At 36.1% G+C, this 15,747-nt stretch overlaps 1 protein-coding gene across 5 annotated transcripts in view; it reads left to right on the top strand.

Annotated features, from left to right (window-relative positions):
* The window catches only part of CSMD3 (CUB and Sushi multiple domains 3), a 1,170,304-nt gene that overhangs the window by 511,464 nt on the left and 643,093 nt on the right, over nucleotides 1-15,747 (top strand). For all 5 annotated transcript variants that reach the window (XM_025871014.2, XM_073893120.1, XM_073893119.1 and 2 more), the window contains one exon: nucleotides 3,816-3,940. In XM_025871014.2, the coding sequence (XP_025726799.1) occupies nucleotides 3,816-3,940 (125 nt within the window). The remainder of the gene's footprint in view (nucleotides 1-3,815; nucleotides 3,941-15,747) is intronic.

Here is a 15,747-nt window from a genome sequence, read left to right as displayed (position 1 = left end):
CTCAGATTAGAGAAGTTCTCCTCTGATTTGCTCAATATACCTTATGTCTCTCACTTTCTCTCTCCCTCTCTTTCTTCTTCCTCTGGGACCACAGTAATTCTAATATTGTTTTGCTTTATGGTGTTGCTGATTTCTCGAAGCCTCCCCTCATGATCCATTAGTTGTTTTTCTCTCTTTTCCTCAGCTTCCTTCCTTTCCATCATTTTGTCTTCTATGTCACTGACTCTTTCCTCTGCCTCATTTACCCTAGATACTAGAGCATCCATTTTAGACTACATCTCAGTTAAAGCACTTTTAATTTCAGCCTGATTAGATTTTATTTCTGCACTAAGAGATTCTCTAGTGTCTTTTATGCTTTTTTCAAGCCCACCTAGTAACTTTATAATCATTATTCTGAATTCAATTTCTGGTATTTTACTTATATCCATATCAATTAGATCTATGGCAGAGAGTATTATCTCTGGTTCTTTCTTTTGCTATGAATTTCTCCTTCTAGTCATTTTGTCCAGAGAAGAATAGATGAACAATAGATGAACATTTTATATCTATAAAATACAAATGTAAAAATTAAAATTAAAAAATAGACTTAAAAACATAGATTTGTTAAAATGAGAAACGAGTTGAGAAGAAAAAAATGAAAAGAATTTTTAAGACTAAAGACTCATGAGAAAAAACTTCAATTTCTATATACTCTTTTCCTCTAGTGCAGGAGTTTTTCAGTTCTGAGCAATCCATGAACTTGGTATGTGACTGATGCTCCTGCTGATCTTCTGTGGGAGGGGCCTATTGCACTGATTCCCAGGTGACTTTGCTGGGGTGGAGTTACACCACCCCTTGCTAGGGGGCCATGCTCAGTGTAGCTTCTTAGGTTTGCTCTATGTGGCGTTTGTTCCCTGAGGACTTTTTGTACCACTTTAGAAGATGAAAAAACAAACAAAAAGAACAACAACAACAACAAAAATAAACAAAAATTGCAGTGCCCAGATTTCTAGCCCCTGAGCTGACTGATCTTGGCCCCCACTCTTCAGTGCAATGTCAGGGAAAAGCAGTCAAGCATCTTTGTGTGGCCAAACTCTGCAGACTCCTGCAATGCACACCTGCAGCAATAGTCCCAGGGGAGTTGGGGGGGGTGGTCTCACCAAAGTCTGTTGCTTTCTGGGCCCCTGCTCTGGGAGCAGTTGCCCAATCGTGGGGGCACCTGTACCACTCCTCCTGGGAGAAGGAGGAGGGTGACGCAGGGGTTTTGCTGCTTGTTGGGCCCCTGCTTGGGGAGTGGTCCCCGGATAGAGCCACTGTTTGTGGTTTATGGCAATACCACGCTGAGAGCCTACTCCTGGCCTCACTGATTGCAGCTGGCTTCCCTGCTCCAACGCCTGGGAACTCTGCCACACTCAGGCACCCCTGTTCTTTCTGTGACCCCAGGGATCCTGAGGCGACACTGTCCCACCTAATGTTCTGCCCTTCTTTGCCACCTGAGCGCCTTTCAGGCAGGGATATCCCTCACAGGAACAGACCTCTAAAAGTTGTGATTTTGTGCTCCACTGCTATATCACTTTCTAATAGCCAGCTTCTGAAGGCTCCCTCCCACTGAAGTTTATCTTCCCATAAATCCCCTCAAATTCACTTCTCCGCACCTCCTACCTTGCAAAAAGTGGTAGATTTTCTACTTGTAGAATTGCAGAGATTCTTTTCTTAGATCTCAGGTTGAATTCACAGGTGTTCAGAATGATTTGATAGATATCCAGCTGAATTTAAGGGACCAGATGAAACGAGGGTCCCCTCCTCTTCTGCCATTTTCTCTCCTCCTCTCCCCTTCACCTATTTTGTCCATCCTCCCACTTACCTGCTCTCTGGCATCCATCAGTTTTTGTATTTTTATTTCTCATTCTGCTGTTTGTTTATTCATTTTTTTATATTCCACATATGAGTGAAATCATGGTATTTGTCTTTCCCTACCTGACTTATTTCACTTAGCGTAATACCCTCTAGGTCCATCCATGTTGTTGCAAATGGCACAGTCTCATCTTTTTATGGCTGTGTAATATTCCATTGTATATATACCACATCTTCCTTATCTATTTGTTTACAGATGGGCACTCAGGTTGCTTCCATATCTTGGCTACTGTAAATTATCTTGCATATAACTTTTTGAGTGAGTGCTTTTGTTTTCTTTGGGTAAATACTCAGTGGAATCACTGGATCACATGGTAATTCTATTTTTAATTTCTTGAGGAAACTCCATACTGTTTTCCACAGTGACTGTATCAGTTCATATTCCCACCTTTTTAAAAGGAAACAGTGAGGGAAAAAAATAAAATGCCTCCAGAGGAGAGTAGATTTTAATACCATACAGACTTTCTCCTATACTAAGCCTTTCTGTTCTTTGTCATGCCTAGTTCAGGTTTTTTGGTCATCTTTAGCCTAGATAAGAGGTTGGGCAGCTTTTTCTATAGAGATAATAAATATTTCATAGTTTGTAAACCAAAAATCTCCATTGCAACTACTCAACTCTGACATTGTAACATGAAAACAGCAATAGATACTATATAAATGAAAATGCACCTGTGTTCTAATAAAACTTCATTTATGCACATTGAAATCTGAATGGAGTACAATTTTTACATTTCATAAAATATTATTTTTCAAATTTTTGAAAGTATAAACAACTTTTTAACATTTTGGGCTATACAAAGACAGGCCATGGACCTGATTTGTCCTACAGGACATAGTGTACCGATCATTGGCCTACACTATTGGAATTATTTTCTTACCCACCCCTATTATGTAAAAATCTACATGTTAAACTGCACTGTATACTGTTCCAGGTGTACGTTCTTACAATACAAATGTGACCATGTAATCTGTCTCCATGACAAGCTCAGCTTTCTAAACAGGAGCTCTTCAGACAAAGGCTGGGTGAGAGGGTGCAGGTAGTACCCTCAGGCAGAGGGGACAGGAACAGTGCAGACAGAAAGCAGCATGGCATGTACAGAAACTGTCAGCTGCTAGAGGTACTGTTCACATGTGGCACTGTGTTAGGCATGAGGTGGAGAAGTTGGCCAGACTTATTGCTGGAATGCTTTTCATGCCATATAGAGGAAATTGGACTTTATTTATTTTTTTTCTGGTGAGTTGTTCTTCAAGGATTTTAAGAAAGAAAATGCATGGTCAGGTTTCTGTTTTGTTTTGTTTTGTTTTGTTCTTTCAGCAGACATCCATTACCCTTAGAAATTAGGGTTCTAAGAAACAATCATTTTAAGTAACTTCACTTTCAGCGGAAAAGGAAGCAGAATTGCAGTAGGTTAAGTAATAAATGATGGGTGAATTTTATATGAAAGACAATCAACATAATTTTGCAGCCCTAAATATTGATTGATTGATTGATTGATGTGAAATATTCATCCAAATAAATGCACATAAAAATACCTGCTGGAAAAGTACTGCAATGAATATAAGTGCTGAGACTCAAATCAGGAAGACCGCTTTTTGCTTCCTGTTTACTACTTACTTAGGATTGGAGATTTAGTCAATTACTTAAACTTGGCTTCTACAACTAACAAGATAATTGAATTTGATGACAGCTTTCTATAGCACCTACCTACATCTGCATGTTATCGACTTACAATAGATTCATATGTTTATGACTTTCATATCTGTACAAGTTATATTTTCATATTTTGTTTTCCAAATAGAAAGATACTTTTTGCCACTATGGAAACTTTTGACATATTGGATATTGCCAGAAGTGGAGACTAATTGTTATATTATATTTTTCTAATCCTGTTTATTTTTTTTAATCCTCTGTTCGCTTTTAGCCTTGGATCAACTGTGCAATTCTCTTGTGATGAAGATTATGTCCTACAAGGTGCTAAGAGCATCACCTGTCAACGGATAGCTGAAGTCTTTGCTGCTTGGAGTGATCACAGGCCTGTATGTAAAGGTAAAGAAAAACCTTTAAAATCAAAATGCTCTCTTAAAATTTTAATCGTGTGAACTTTGTTCCATTGAGCATAAATTTCAAGTAAATCTTTGAGCTGTAATGCAGTCTTTAAGGAAATACTTAACCCATGTCCTTAGCAATATTGTTGAAAATCTCTGATATGTGAACTGCTGTATTAGGTTCCCGAAGAGTTCCCAATGTAATAATTATATAAATATGTAATACAAGGCACTGGTGACTCTCTGGCTTCCCATATTACCAGTAATTACAGATAAGATTTATTCTCATCACCTTTCTACAAATTAAACATTTCCATATAAAATAATAAAGCCCCTGTTTTCTAAACTTTACTAAGCTATATTTGAAAATGCCTCATTTGGCTTACTGGCACTTTTAATTGCTCCTTTGTTGTTGTTGTTATTTTATTTTATTTTATTGAGAGAGAGAGAGAGAGAACATAAGCAGGGTGAAGGGCAGAGGTAGAGGCAGACTTCCTGCTGAGCAGGGAGCCCAATGTGAGACTCCATCCCAGAACTCCAGGATCATGACCGGAGCTGAAGGCAGATGCTTAACTTACTGGGCCACCCTGGCGCCTCTCTTGTTATTTTTAATAATGGCATCCCTGCATATTTCAGTGTCTTAGTACTCAAAACTTCATTATCCCTTCTTCACCCTCAGGGAACATTTTCAGTGAGTCAACACACTCTATAGATTCCCCTCAGGTGTAATAAGGGTATTATCAGGGGAATAGAGAAGGGGCAGATTTGAGATTTACTATAAGGGGACAAAAAGAAAGTATCTGACAACTGGATATGGAAAAAGAAAGTGACAAGAAAGAATCAAAGATGATGCTCAAAGATGAATCCATGAGATTAGAAAAATCTTAGGCTGTTAATAAGTATGAAGAAACTGAAAAATGGAGTTGTATGGAAGATTATCCATTTACTGAAACATTGTCATCTTTGGTAACACTTTTAGACATTTCCTCTATGGCAGGCATACTGCTAACCACTGTCTTATTTAATCCTGAAAACAAACTGATTGAGACACTATTATCTCCATTTTTAGAAATGAAAAAGTAAGATGTTGGGGCGCCTGGGTGGCTCAGTTGGTTAAGCGACTGCTTTCGGCTCAGGTCATGATCCTGGAGTCCCGGGTTCGAGTCCCGCATCGGGCTCCCTGCTCAGTGGGGAGTCTGCTTCTCCCTCTGACCCTCTTCCCTCTCGTGCTCTCTCTCTCTCATTCTCTCTCTCTCAAATAAATAAATAAAATCTTTAAAAAAAAAAAAAAGAAAAGAAAAAATAAGATGTAAAGAGAAATAGTCACGTTCCCAAGTTCAAATACTTGGAAAATGTATTTGTCCTTAAGTCCTCAAGGCTTAAGTCCTTAAGACTTCATTGAATGGGGAGAAAATCCAGATTTCAGAACATTAATGAGAAAATAGAAAATGATAAAATGGAAGCAACAGGTACCTTCCACTCACTTGGCAAAGTCAACTCAGAGGAAGAAGAAGAGAGAATCTAGATGTTTCTCAGGTTCAAATAAAGTTTTTCTGTTACAGGTAGATGTGTACTCATGACCTATCTTGTTTTCAAAGGCTTTGAAAATGACATGTAATGCAATAACTTTAAAAAGAAATAGTGAAATGGGGATAACAAAATAAAGCAAAATAGTTCCATATTCCTAAACAAAAGTTCGTATACAAGTTAGTAGACAACTTTAAAGAATATTAGACTTAATATGACAGCTGTCAAACAAACAAGGAAACCTGACCAGTTTACACACAAACCGTTGTCTATGAAATACAAGTATATACAATGACACAGAAAAAAAAAAAAAAAAAAACCTTTTCCAGGCTTTGAGGTCTGAAATGCCTTGTGTTGTTTTTAAAAAACTGAATAATAGGTATTGTGGGTGTAACTTTTATCAATGTTCCAGCAATGACTAGAACAGCAAACTGTATAAAGTTGATTTTTTATGATGTCCTCCACTCAAGACAAATTATAGTTATAAAGGACAACGTAGTGAAAATCGTCGTTTCAAGTGGTGTGATCCACGTATCCTGCTTCAATTTTTCATAAATTAGATGTGTGCGCTTTTTGATGGCAAAAAAGCCTGGAAAAAATAGAGAGTATATTTAAGAAAAATGATTAATGTTAATTCAGAAACAAAACCTCACGCAGGAAGAAAAGTTATAGCCAGATCATGGAAGTTAAGGTCTACATAAAGTAAGATTGAGACTATAAACCATCTTTTTTCATTCAAGACTCTCATTTCAATAAAAAGAATGAATCATATTTATTACGATTATAAATTGTTCAAAGGCAGAAATAACGTTACATTATTTTGTTATGTTTTACAAACCAGATAGCACAAGGGGCAGCTCTCTACTGGCTTCAGTCTCAGGAAATATTTGTTGAAAATTAATGTATGATTACTTTTCTTTGATTCCAAGATGCATGATGATATGTATCAACATATATATATATATATATATATATATATATATTAGCTGGGAGGCATAAAAATGTGCATGTTCAAGATTCATATGTTGATATTATTTCATCTAAATTTTACATTGTTTCTGCAGACACTAATCATTTATACATAGCTTTATTCGTTCCTTGTATGCAGGCATATGTGGGTACGGTTTATAAAGTACATTTGGCTATTAGAAATTACTGGCTGTGGTGCTGGAAACAGTAATGGAAGGAACATGCTGAAATAGTAATTGAAGGGCGCCTGTGTGGCTCAGTTGGTTAAGCAACTGCTTTTGGCTCAGGTCATGATCCTGGAGTCCTGGGATCGAGTCCCGCGTCGGGCTCCCTGCTCAGCGGGGAGTCTGCTTCTCCCTCTGACCCTCTTCCCTCTCGTGCTCTCTATCTCTCATTCTCTCTCTCTCAAATAAATAAATAAAATTAAAAAAATGAAATAGTAATTGAAGTTTTAAAATGACTATCCACAGTGAGTCTGAACAAAGAATAGTTTTCATGTCTCATGGGTGCTTGGACAGAATAAATAAGCTTTTTCCCAGACAACAGCATAAATAACAGTATCAGTGCACTGCACCTTTGAGAGGTTATTAATATAGCTGCTGTCTATGTATTGCATGGTTGAGCAATCAAGAAATTCTGATTTTAAAGGGACTGAAAGTTCACACAAATAACAAATTATGAATTAAAATAAAAAGAGCAATTTAGAAATTAATATTAATGCATTTTATGCAAACCCAAAGATTTTTATTCCCTAAATGGGATATGTACACGAGATATTTGCCAGTTTACACTTATGGATACAATTATTCTTTTCTTGGAAATGCAGTAGATATCCAAAAGCTGAAGTTTATGCAAAGAAGCAGATTATGCACTTGAACAATGTGTAGAATGTTTATCTTAGATATTTGTGATGTTCGAAGAAACATCATTCATTGGAGAATTGATAATTTGTTGACTAGGAAGTATTTAAGAGAGCTAATATTTATAGATTAGACAAAAGTTTTGACAAGTGTTCAGTCAATATTTATTTGGATGGCCCAAATAACCAGTTTTTGTCTGTCAAGGCACAAGAGCATGAACCACTCATGAGAGTAATATAAGGGGTGACTAAGGGAGGATTAGAAAAGAAGACAAAAGAAAGACAAAATACTGTTAACAGGTAAAAATCAGGGAGTCACCTTTTAATTCCATTATTGAATTAATTATTCACTTATTTTTTATGCAATTATTAATGTAATTACTTATTTTGGATTCCACGAACATTAATGAACATCGGTAGGGATGCCAAATTAATACTATATCAGATACACAGCATGTAATGGTTTTAATTATTTTGTATTACTTATAAGGCATAAACACAAAACTGGGTAATATATAGTAGACTATTTTGTTTACAAAAGAGGAACAATTCTCTGCAAAATTCAGATGAGGAAGATTATTTCCATGTTTGGAGATGGTCAGAACTTGAGATGGAGGAGCAGAACTTGGGAATTGTTTTGGATTTCAAACATAGGAAGTTGGAAAGCATTCCACATATAAAGGATATGTCATGAGTAAAATCACAAAGTGAATTGGCATATCTGAGGAACAAGGTGGGGGAGGATGGGCATTCCAGTTTGGTTAGGTATATATATGAAAGAATATAAAGTGAGGTAAGTTAGGAAGGGTTATGTTATATAACTCCTCCCTTGAGTTTTTTTGGAAGCACCCCAAATCCTTCATTCCTGTCATCACCATTCTATAGTGTATATACTACAACTGACTCATATATTTTTGCTTGGACTATAATTTATCATACGTATTGCTGACAGACTAATCCCATCAAAATCTCACATTTGTTATGTACCAATAATGTTCAAAGGCCCCATTTTATTTCTCAACTTCACACTGTAAGCCAGTAAAATGAGACAATCAAGAATGTGAACTCAGGTATCAGAGTATGTCAGTTCAAATCTTTGATCTTTTACGTAAGTAATAAACTCTCTTCATAATAATCAGATTTCTTATCTGTTAAAGAAAGTTCCAATACATTAGGACTTACTCCAAAGGGAGTTAAGAATTTGTATGAGGATGCAATGAGGTAATCCGTATAAAAGCACCAAGAATATGGGGGGAAACACAAACACTTAATGGATAGAATTGGTAGTGCTTTGGGAGTTGCCGCTCATAGTTAACTCATATGATTTCCAAAATTAACCATGATTTGTCTCCATCGAGGTATTTCTTTAATTCTCAACAGAAGTTTGTCCCAGCATCTCAATACTGAACAGAATCACTGTTCTAATTTTCATATACGTGTGACTTGTCCTGAATGAAAGCATACCTATTAACCATATTCTGCCCACTCACCTTGCAATGTCTTACTCACCTTTCACCTTCTCCAAAACTTCTCTCCCATTTCAATTATCCTTTATCCCCACTTCTTTAACCCTACTTCACATTTACTATCTTTACCACACAATTTAGTACTTAATTCTATTCTCTTTGGCAGTGATTCCCCACCATTTTATGCTCAATAGATTTATTTCTTCAACCAAAATCACCTTAGAAAGAACAAAATAATCAACACTTCTATAGTGCTGGAATTTTCATTGGATCTCTTTTGAATATTGCCAAGAAGAGGACAGTTAGCAATATGGTTTATCTATTACATTTGATTTTGAATGGAAGGATCACTGAACCGCAGTTCAATTCCTTTCTTCATATACAAAGGAAAAATAGGTATCACAGTTTATTCGATAGATAATTGCTCTGGCCAAAGCTAAGGGCCATGACCCTCATTAACGAATATTTATTAAGGGCTTTGGGGGTCTTAAAGTTTTCAAACTTCTCTCACATATGTGTCAGGTTCCTACTCATATTTTACTTTTCTTCACAGGGTTTAGTCCAGTGACCATTAGGCCCATATTTTTGTGCATATGATAGTTGCTAAATAAACATTTTGAACAAATATTATTGTAACAAACAGTTTAAAAAGATAGTAATGTGCTGACTGTAACCAGAAAAATTTGCCTGGTGGAAGACTTCCTGTTATGCAAAAGCAATTAGAAAATTTTGCCCAAGAGCAAACCAGAACCTGCTGAAATTTATCAACCAGAAACACGTATAGCAGGTGTTTGTCTGTAGCTGTTATTGATGCCTTCTTAGTTTCATGGAATAATGTTACAGATGAGATGATGCATAATAAGGGTGATATTAACAATTAATAGGGTGACATATGGTGAAGAAGATAGACAGATGGTTTAGATATGGATATTTATCATACACTCATGTTTCTTGATGGTCTTTTTTTCCTAAAAATAATAGTTTGAAAATTTTATGTAATTTTAATAAGCAAATTTATTTTACTGAGCTCTGACAATGAATATATTTTAATGAGAAGATGTCATTTACATGTTATGTGATGCAGATGATAGTGATGCATTTATGTATATCATTTAAAATTCAAAACTACCTGAACAATTAGAAATTTTGCATTTCAGTAGTGCCCTTCCAACAATTGTTCAGAAATACATTCCACACATTTTGCCTACCTCATAAATTTATTAGGAAAATATGCAAATAGTTAGCAAATAAATGATTGTTTTGTTATATAGTGGGGGGAAGGTATCTCAATAGTTATCAGTGAGAACATTCTATTGCCACTCTCCCATTTCCTGGGTGTATGACCTTGCTTATCTTGCTTAACATTTCCTAGGCTTCCATTTGCTTTTTTGGTGATTAATGTGGACTTCTTCCAGTTGTAAATTCTAAATATTCTTAAGTACAGTTACTGCTTTTCTATACTTTAGAACATGTTAAGGTTATTCTTAGTTAAATGTTTGTCTTGGTCTGCTCTGGCAGGTGTAACAAAAATACCATAAACTGAATGGCTTAAAACAACAAACCTTTATTTCACCGTTGTTGAGACTGTAAGTCCTAGATGATGACTGTTTGGTACAACTTCCTCACTGTAGCCTTCAAACTGTAACCTCATGTGGTGGAAAGGGGAGGGGTCACTCTTGGATCTGTTTTATGAGATCACTAATCCCATTCCTGAAGGCTGTGCCCTTACCAACAAATCATCTCCCAAAATCTCTACCTCCTAATATTGTCACATTGGAGGTCAGGATTCAACATATAAATTATTTTGGGTGGACACAAATATTAAGTCCATAGCAATGTTCTCCTTTACCTTTGCCAGCCCAGTGTCTGTTTCAGTTCCTGGCACAAAGCAGGCAATAATAATAGCAATAATAATGATGGTAATATCTGATAAACATTACTAACAGTATTACTGTGCTTTATTGTACTATGTTTTAGGTAGCAGTTGAAAAAACAGATAAATGTTGCTTTTACTTAGGGCCAAAACTGCAGTTATCAGTCATCAAAGTATTTCAAAGTAGTGTAGAATCTGTGGGTATTTTATACCTCATTTACTATTTAAAATATAATTTCATATTAAGTTAAAGGATTATCTTTGTTTATACATTTCCATACTAATAAGTGTACTTCTATGATATGTTCATTTTAAATAATGTATCCTTAGAAAAATAAAGTTGATTATAATGTGATTCTAGATCCTGCTATATTCTAAGGCCTATAGTTTTGAGAGTTCTTAAATGGAAAATGAAGATATTAATTATTAAAGTTTATCAATAACAATTATAGGTGAGTTGGGAGAGAAAATAAACAAGAAGCAACTCTTTTATTTTTGGCATACATAATTTTAAAGCCCTGAGGATTTGAAATTTGGTGGGAATAAAGGAGACTATGCAATGAACAAAGCACAAATGACTAAGGAAATAATAACCTAATAAGCAATGGACATTTTAGCTGAACAACCAAGGAAAAACCTGAAATGTGTTATCTTTATGCAAGGATGAACAAATTGAAAACTAGTAAAATCAGCACAGGAAACTCAAAATTTTCAGGAGAAACTACTTATTTGAAAGGGAATTTTGAAGAATTGTTAAAATGAAATGACTTTTTTGTGTTTTGTATTTTTACAGTAAATCTATGAGATTCCTCAAAATTCCCTTATAATGTAGAAAGCCTTATTTCCTATGTTTGCTGACAGGATGTGTTATTATCACAAAGCACCTGGATGATCTATGATGACTTATTACCCTTTCCACTAATTCTGATCAGACAAAATGATGGGAGAAGTAAAGATGGTGGAGTGAGGGACTCCCTTACTAAGCTCCTCCATAGTGCAAACTCACTTTTATTTTAAAGTAGCAGGATAGCTACTCTTGGGCAGAAGAGTTTGTGGGAAAAGTGATCATAGCGCATTCACTAGAATGTCTGACACTTTTTATATGCACTCAAAATAGAGAATTGTACAATGTGAAACAAAAAATATGCAGACCTGGGAAAGACAGACACCAAATAGGAAAGAAAAGGCATAGGCAAAATATTGAGAGACAGGATTGATGAGAAGGGGAAAAGTATTACTATTAAAACTGAGTTTACTTGAAATTTAAAGAATCATGAATTTTACCCTTGATATAAACATACAGAATTTATCACATTTTGCCAGACCTTTCCTTGAATTAAGGTGTAAGCTATGTTTTACTGTTTAGCTAGTCTGACTTTAATTTTTCTGGATCTCTAGGTTTCTAGCAACAGCATCCGCAACAACTATACATGCCTGGTACATGGCAGACACCCTCACAAATACTTGACTGAATGACTGTTTTGTTTCTCACTATGCTAGACACAACGTAAGAAGCACAGAATAGAATTGAACAAATCATGCCCTTGAGGAATTTACAGTCTCGTTGAAAACAGTACATTCAAAATGAAACAACCAGAGAACACCCCTAAAGCCACAGAGGCAAGGTTGCACAGACAATGTTTATGTCGTAAAGACAATTCAAAACAAAGGAAGGAAAGAAGACAGAAAAGAGAATGTTAACCTTTGGGAAATAAATTCCATAGACCATGAATATATCACTTAGTCACTTTCTCTTCAAGCTGAATATTACTGCATATTTCTTTATTTTGGAAATAATTTTTTAAACAAAATGGATATTGGAGTGCTAAATATTTGGTAAGAGGAGAAAAAATGATGAGTTCGAAATTACTTTTCTTTCAAGATGGGTGCTCTCCTTCAGTGGGAAAAACACAACAGAGAGGTGTGTATTACCATACATCACAGTAACAGACATTGCAGATGAATAGACACAGTGCTTTACATTCAATGAGGATAAACAACCATTCTGCTTAGAAAAGTCTAGAAAATTTGATTAAAAAGTGAATAGGGATTTAAGAAGAAGAGGCAGACAGACCTGTAAGTTAGGTATGGAACAATATACAAGACAGAGAACTATACATAAAGTTGCAGGGTCATGAAAAAGACCTATATTAGAAAGAGAGCAAGACACTGATGAATGAAATATGGAAGAGCATAAATGTATTGAAGGTGGCTAAAAAGGAGATATGTTGGTTAAACAGATGGATCTTATTTTGAAGGGTCTTATATGCCAATGACAAGGTAAATATTGGGTTTTGGAGGCATAAAGGAGAGTTTTTTATTTTTAATTTTTTAGATGGATTTCTTATTAATTTAATTCATTGAACAAGTATTTATTCAGTGATAATTATGTGCCAGTCAGACCCTGGGGTAAGTACCAGAGATAAAAAGATAACTAAGACAAAATCTCTACTTGCAATGAACTTACTCTCAATGGTGGGGGCAAGAGAAGATCCCAGAGTTAATATACAGTTATAATAATTTATCATAAACTCCATGCTAGAGTTATATAAAAGGTGTTCTGGGGCTTGACAGAGAAGACTTCCAACAGGAGGAAGAAGCTGAGCTGAACCTTGAAAACACAGTAGACAAGGCTAAGGATTGTGTACGGTACACAAGATAGAGGGAACCACATGGGAAAAGGCATAAATATCAGGGTACACTGTGTTATAGAAAATGGAATATGAGTGGAGAGAGGTAACACTGAAGGCAGGGTGTCCAGTTTGACTTTTGATGAAATCAGTGAAAAGAGAAATGCAGAGAAGGGGTTAGAAGAGTAGATTGGAGAGGATACCAATATATAAGGGATAAGGGGAGGAAGTTAAGCCTGTGAAAGAGACTAAAAAGTAGTAGCTGAAAGTAGAGATGGATAATAGGGGAGAATGGTGTTGTGACACCACAATGAGGAGAGATTTTATAAATGAAGTGTGGTCAACATTGTTAAATGCTGCACCGTGGTTGAGAAAAATAAGAACTTGAGTTCGACAACGAAGAGGATACCAGTGACCTTGGTAAAACCATTTTCATTGGAATTGTTGATGTGGAAGACACATGGCTATAGTTGAGGAGTAATGAGGTGAGAAAATTGAGCCTTGAAATGAAAGCAGAAGCTTAACTGTAAGGCAAAGGCAAGAGCTAGGTTAGTAGACAGAGGAGCGTGAAATTAGGGAAGGGCTCTCTTTAAGATATGAAAAGTTTAAATGATGAGGTCATGGCTCAGGTGCGTGTGAGACGTTAAAGATAAAGGTGAAACTAACATAGCATAATAAAATAAAATTAAAAAAAAAAGATAAAGGTGAGAGCTGGGCCAATTGGAAGATACAGTTCCCCAGTATGAAGGGTCTGGGGTTCAGAATAGAGGGGATTGCACTGAGGTTGGATAGGAGTTCACACACTCTCTCCTTTGAGGTGGGAGACTGTGAGGAAGGAACCAATGAAGGTGCAGATAATTTTACAGGTGGGAAACAGAAGAAGGTGTTATTCTCAAATGGCGCTCTTCCTCCTCCCCAATTTTGTTGTCTGTAAAGTAGATGAGGTTATCTAAGGACAGGAAGAAATCCAGCAGTTCTGTGATTAAGTAGGATGGAACTGAAGATGAAATTGATTGGAATAGAGAGCTAGGGGAAGTCACCAAGCAGTCAGCCTCTGAGAAATAAGTTCATATCCTGAGGGTTTCATTTAGCCCAGTGGTCCTCATCCCTGGCTGCACATTACAATCACCCAGAGAGCTTTTGAAATAAAAACCCATGCCCAGGTCCTAACCTACAGCAATTTAATCCAAGTCTCTAGAATATTAGATAATTCAGTTCATATACCCCTCTGAGATAAATTGGTCAGTTTAACTACATTGAGGATTCAAAAACAGTTTGAAATGATATTCTGTTTTCTTAGGAAGTCTCTCCCTCCTTCCCAAGGAGTAATGTACTCACAGGCAGGCTGTTTGGAACATTTAGTTACACATATCGTATTCCTGTTCTACAGAGTAGCAAAGTGGAAGTTTGATGCATTCAGGTCACCAAGGCAAAGTATCAGCTCACCACTTCCTCTTCTTACTGGACACATCGAGATAGGAGAGCAATATAAATTTGCATGTTAAATGTCAAAGATGGACTCATTTTCATACTTATCATGTATTACCAGCTGGAAATGGCACCGATTTACTTTTGAGATAAGTGTTTCTTGGGAAGAAATGAAATGGGGTCACAAGTGAATAGCTGCACTTCATTTGCACTTCTGCTGTCCGTTTCGGACAGCTTTAGCTTATTTATTCCAAGGAAACAAGGCAAGGCGAATGTAGGTTTATAGCATGGAAATAATTTTGAGAAGAAAATTGAATAACACTATGACTTTATGAAACATGAATTATTTTAAAAGTTTGTTGTAAGTGCCAACATTTCAACATATGCATTACTTTTGTATGTCCTTTCCTTGTTGTCTATTGATTATCCAATTCATGCAGCACTTGCTTTAGTGGCTCATTATTTTAAATATTTTCTTTTAAAAAATACTTATTTCAAATTTCACATTTCTATTATACAGTTAAGGTCATTATTTATGACATTCTTACCGAGTACTATTTCATTACAAAATTCTTAGTTTTTGCACAAATTAAAAGGGTATCTTGGATGATTTTGAGATGTTCTAAGCTTATTTAAAGTTAATTAAATTCCAGGGTGCCTGGGTGGCTCAGTTGGTTAAGTGTCTGCCTCTTGATTTCAGCTCTGGTCATGACCTCAGGGTCGTGAGATTGAGCCCCTTGTCAGACTCCACACTGGGCGTGGAGCCTTCTTAAGATTATCTTTCCCTTTCCAGCTGTCTTTCCCCACCCGCAGGAAAGAAGGAAGGAAGGAAGGAAGGAAGGAAGGAAGGAAGGAAGGAAGGAAGGAAGGAAGGAAGGAAGGAAGGAAGGAAGTTAATAAAAGTTCATGGTCATTTTCTTGGCCTTGGATAAACTCCTCTTTCAACTTTTGAAGGATAAATACTTATGTTTAACAGGATCTGCAGTTATATATTTATCCTGAAAATAAATACCTTGGGTGTTATGACATTGTTACCTTTCAATAACCATTAGCACA

Source organism: Callorhinus ursinus, unplaced genomic scaffold (assembly GCF_003265705.2).
Source record: "Callorhinus ursinus isolate GAN/ISIS: 27379988/994484 unplaced genomic scaffold, GSC_fseal_2.0 scaffold5, whole genome shotgun sequence".
NCBI lineage: Eukaryota > Metazoa > Chordata > Mammalia > Carnivora > Otariidae > Callorhinus > Callorhinus ursinus.
This window is presented reverse-complemented; position numbering and strand designations above follow the sequence as displayed.